The following is a 5000-nucleotide window of genomic DNA, read 5'->3' on the forward strand; positions in this document are numbered from 1 at the left end:
CTTTCTGGGAAACAGTCTCATAAGTTTCATGAGGGTCACGGGTTTCATTCAAAGCAGAATCGGCATTTGCGGCACTTTCCCTATCATCAACATCACGACTAGGATCAGACAGAGAACGGGTCAATGGTCTGTTTTCCATGTCACCGTGCACTGACATAGACACAAAGAGATCACCTTCCTCGTTCCCTTTTGCTTCTTCGGCATCACTAGCTGTATCCCCATGAAAGCGCAAATGATCCAACTCTGGTGATCTTAGCATTTCATCTGCTGTCACTTGCTCACCATCAAACTCAGTGGCAACCGAACTTCCAATTCCTGTGTCCACAGTACTAACAGTACTCTCAGCTATGGAACCTGTCTCACTTTCATCTATTGCAGATACTCCATATGATACTACATCTTCGACATTCTCCAAGCCTATTAAAAGAGCCACAAAAATACACTTGATTGATGCATCCTCTCAATTATTATTTTATACTGAAAAGGATCATAATCATGCTCATCCTATTTAAAACATGTCGTCATCAACATCTTTTGTTTCAACCAGAACAGGAAAAGGTGCATTAATAAGTTTGCATGATACCTTTTTGGTGTTTGCCATGTGCACATAAGAGAAATCAAACATCTTTACCTACATTAAGTGATTAACCCATTGACTCCTGGGAGTGAGGCTTGATAGACTCTACTCTGTCTAATGCCAGACAATTCTGATAACATTTAAGGTATCAGTACACCCCAAAATTGATAATTTTGCCAAATTCTAGTTTTTGATATTTCCAGGTACATCTCATTGAGTTCTTTTAATTGCAAAAAGTTCTGAAAAAAAAGGTTTCTTCTAGACAAAGTTGTAAAGGAAAAACGATTCTATAAAATTCAATAAATTATCTCTAATGAGAAGCTGTCAACAAGTTGCATTATCAATTAAACTGCCATTTAAAATCATGTGATAGAAGCGCAGCATGTTTTCCTTTGCATTGCACGATTTAGTCTGTCACATGTAATCGATTTGTTTGTTATGGAAGATGTCTTCAAAAAAGAAATGCAAAAGATCATGTCCTTTTTCAAGTGCGAAGAAGGCACCGAAACAGAAAACCCCAAAAGTAGGTAATAAGGAATGGGCCGCAGTGCTCGCTGCTAGTGATAAAGGCTCTCACTTTGAGCAAGGTAAATTGCTATTGTCTATGTAAGAAGAGCCCTCACTTTATCTATCAACAGGTAATTACTTTTCACACGTTTTGAGATCTAATCTCCCTACACAAGAGAAAAACGCCCTAAGGTGTATTTTGCTTTATTTCTCAGAACTAAAATTTCATCGAATGAGGCACACATTTCCAGTTCGTTTTCAGCAAGTTTTCATCCTTTTTTGCTGAAATTTGGCAAGAATGTTGCCCGATAGTGTGGCAAAAAAAAACCGCATAGGGGAATTTTTATTTTTTGCCCTTGTTCGAAAGTAATGAGTATTTAAATTAATTAAAGGGGACACAGTGGATGTTGAGGTTGATAACCCAAACTTAAAACTGTAAAACCACGTTGTATCAGTTCCAGTGAATCCATTTTAAACAGCAGGGACATCTGTGGATCATGTGTTCATGTTGTATGTGAAGCTGCCCATAAATCTCTACAATCTCGCTCTATTATCTCTCGCCCTCATGTGCACAAGGACACAGCAATCAAGACTAAGTGCATTTATTCAATTAAGCGCCCACTCTCAATGACCAAGGACACTTAATCAGATAAATACAGTACACTGTATTTACAAGATTGACTACAGGTGTCATCAGATTCTCTTATGCCTTTACCTCCTTTAAAAGTTTCTGTACTTGGCGTGATTCCCTCTGAAGACAGAAGAACTGACAAAAGAGTTTGCGGTGGAGTGCGCAGCAGCTGAAGTAACGTCTCCAGAGAAGCTGTCACCACATTGTGGTTTTGATGACTTGTGCAGTACATTATCACTTCATAAGCCTTAAAAATAAGAGCAATAACTAACAATTAGACCCAAAGCCCTTGAGGGCGAAGGGTCTAATTGTTTTAGTATCACCCTACTAGTCGGACAGAAAAGGAAATATTGAAAATTAAATAAAGTTATAGCAAATGCAAGTTAAAGAAATATTTTTAATTGGGAATAAAACAAACGAATGTGTCACACTTTTCGCTACTAGAGGACTATTAATTATTATTATAGCCCTCTAGTAGGGTAGCCAATTAAAATGCAGGATTTGCATTAGTCCACTAGTTGGGTGATACTAATAATTATTATTACACATAGGACACATACACTATAAATGCAAGCATTTGTACATGTACCAATGTTAGAGAACAATGTGGCCCACTTGCAGGCAGTACATGTAGATGTTGTGGTTTAATGTTGTGAAACATGAATCATTACATACCATACTGGAAGTGTGTGGGATACTGGAAACTGTAGGTCTGGGTCAGGCAACAAAACAAGGTCGGCCCAGACTTACATGTACCCAAGTTCTCTTATATTTTGTAACAACAACATCTATGTCCACATGCAAGCAGGCTAAGAACAATGTGTTGTGATCGATATAACACTGAAATATATGCAAAATGATTAGTGAGCGAATATACTGCAGTATACCCTTCTAGAAAAAGTTATTAATAAATGAATAATAATTTAAAGAAGGAGAGTTGTCATTGGAGGAAATGACCAAAATCCACCTCATCTCTAAACATTTTTACTTTCAATTTTACAAACAACACTTAAAATAAAATTACTCTAGATCCAGACCTGCACCAGCTTTTTGGTTTCCATGTCTTTGTCAAACTGTGGACCATCACCAGAGTAAGACCCCTGTCTTCCAAAGCTGCCGCGTAAGCCTCTCATGCAATGCTTACTTGAACATGAGTTATCCAAGTTTGGAATCATGTGGCGCAAACACATCAGCACACCAAGGTAAATGTTACAGTCTCTGTTTTCATGGAATGGCAAAACCATACCTGAAAAATAAAATACAATATGTATACTGTACAAAGAACACTTGGAACAACTATAGAATACAGGGCCATTTTTGAACAAGTACAGTATTACTGCTTGCCAGTAAAAGTCAATGTTGAATCATTGAGTGAAATTCAATTGTTTAAAGAATGAGTAAGATATGTGTATATCTTTGAGTAGCTCGGTGGTACTGCCCCTCATCAGTGAAATTCAATGTTCAAAGAATGCGTAAGATACATGTATATTACTAATATATAGATCTTTGAGTGGCTCTGTGGTTCGTCAGTTTCTCGAGACTACCGAGCCACTGAGCTGCTGATTATTTGTATTCTATAGTTGAGTCGCACATTTATAAAATAGTCAATTATTAAAGCCATTGCACTCTTAATAAACCGCACACCGGTGGCTCAGTTGGTTGAGCATCGGGCTGTCATGTGGGAGGTCATGAGTTCCACCCCGGCCGGACCAACACTCACTAGGGTCTTTAATTAACTGAGGAGAATGTTCTGCCTTTGTAATTACATCTGCAAATGGTTAGACTTTCAAGTCTTCTCGGATAAGGACTGTAAACCAGAGGTCCCGTCTCATAATCCTTGTTGGAAATTAAATAGTATGGGACGTTAAAGAACCCACTCACTGTTCCATAAGTGTAGGGGACGTATTCCCTGGTGTTGTGGTTATCTGGACGGGGGAATCTTTCATGCACTTCCATAAAAATTAATTGTAAACTGCGTAACAAGCAGTCTGGCTAAAGTCCCCCACAAAGTATAATTGTAAATTAGTCCTGAAAAGCCCTGTGGGGGAGAGACTGATAGCCTAACGATTGCATTCGATTGTATTGTAATAATTCCAAAACCCGTTTTGAGCTTAAAATACATGTAGTCTAACTTTGTGGGCACTACTAAAATAATTTTAATTGGTAATTCTGACTGTTTAACTCTAAAACTTCAGAATTACATGTACATATTTTGAGGGATACCTGTAAATTTCAAAACTACATGTACAACAAAACATTTTTTGCTTTAAGGGAACTCGAAACCCCCAAAATGACTCACCCAACAGTATATACAGCAGCCATTCATGGAAGAAAAGCGGTTTTCTGGAATGACAGCAAATAACAACCAGAGCACTTGCAGCTGTCCGTCTTGTCACTGCAGATGAAGATCGCAGGTTTGGCAGGAAAGTTTTCAAAAGTTGCTGTTGGTCAAAATTGATTGATAAAATATTAAATAAAGAGGCACATGGTACAATGTACAATGCAAATGTATTATGTTATTAAACCAGTAAAGAAATAAAGTAAAAGAATCATTGTCATATACTATGCTGCCAAGTACAGTTACTGTTACAGTAGCTGCCATCGAACCTCCAGAGCATCTGGACAAGAAATGTGAAAATCAGGGGTTCACCTCCTGTTACAAAAAGACGACTCTGATTTTTTCAATGGCAAGTGTCCCTAGTCATCATCAACAAAATGATCTCTTTGTTTACTTTTAAAAAGTCAAATTCTCAACTTCGACTTGTTAAAAGCCAGAGCTCATAGAGTACATGTACACTGTACATGGATCAATACGGAAATAATTCTGGCAACTTCCACAACTACTAATTCTGTATATAATTACAGTGTATGCATTATTCACAGTACTACAAAAACAACCAATCTGTGGAATGGGCCTCAATTATTGAGTGACTGCCCTTCCAACTTCAGTTAACCAATTGACTCCTGTGGGTTCTCCATTGACGAGTAAAATCGTCTGGTGTTAGACAGAGTAAAATACTAAGTATGGCCGGTTTAGGCCGGTTTAGGGCTGAATAGGTTAAACACTTTGATGAAATTCCTTTCCCATGGTGTAAGCCGAGTAACCAGCTTTTGCTGTCAAGGTGTACCGCAACAACCAGAACAATGGAAAGATATGTTTTCAAAATCATGAGTCCCAAGGGGAGTATAGGAATGGATAAAAGTGTTCTTGTCCAGCAAAAAGGGTGCAAGTACATGATTGTATTTCAAGTGTAAGAAAGCTTTAGTAGCGTTGAACACAACAAG

The 5000-nt window shown here is 38.0% G+C and overlaps 1 protein-coding gene across 1 annotated transcript in view; it reads right to left on the minus strand.

Moving 5' to 3' along the window:
• Nucleotides 1–5000, minus strand: part of LOC138043827 (huntingtin-like) — an 89158-nt gene that overhangs the window by 73504 nt on the left and 10654 nt on the right. The window contains exons 8-11 of the mRNA XM_068890307.1: nucleotides 4015–4156; nucleotides 2753–2961; nucleotides 1800–1962; nucleotides 1–417 (exon numbers count right to left, since the gene is read on the minus strand). The exon at nucleotides 1–417 is cut by the window's left edge and continues 457 nt beyond it. Of these exons, the coding sequence (XP_068746408.1) occupies nucleotides 1–417; nucleotides 1800–1962; nucleotides 2753–2961; nucleotides 4015–4156 (931 nt within the window). The remainder of the gene's footprint in view (nucleotides 418–1799; nucleotides 1963–2752; nucleotides 2962–4014; nucleotides 4157–5000) is intronic.

The sequence above is a fragment of the Montipora capricornis genome, chromosome 3 (assembly GCF_036669925.1).
Source record: "Montipora capricornis isolate CH-2021 chromosome 3, ASM3666992v2, whole genome shotgun sequence".
NCBI classification, from domain to species: Eukaryota; Metazoa; Cnidaria; class Anthozoa; order Scleractinia; family Acroporidae; genus Montipora; species Montipora capricornis.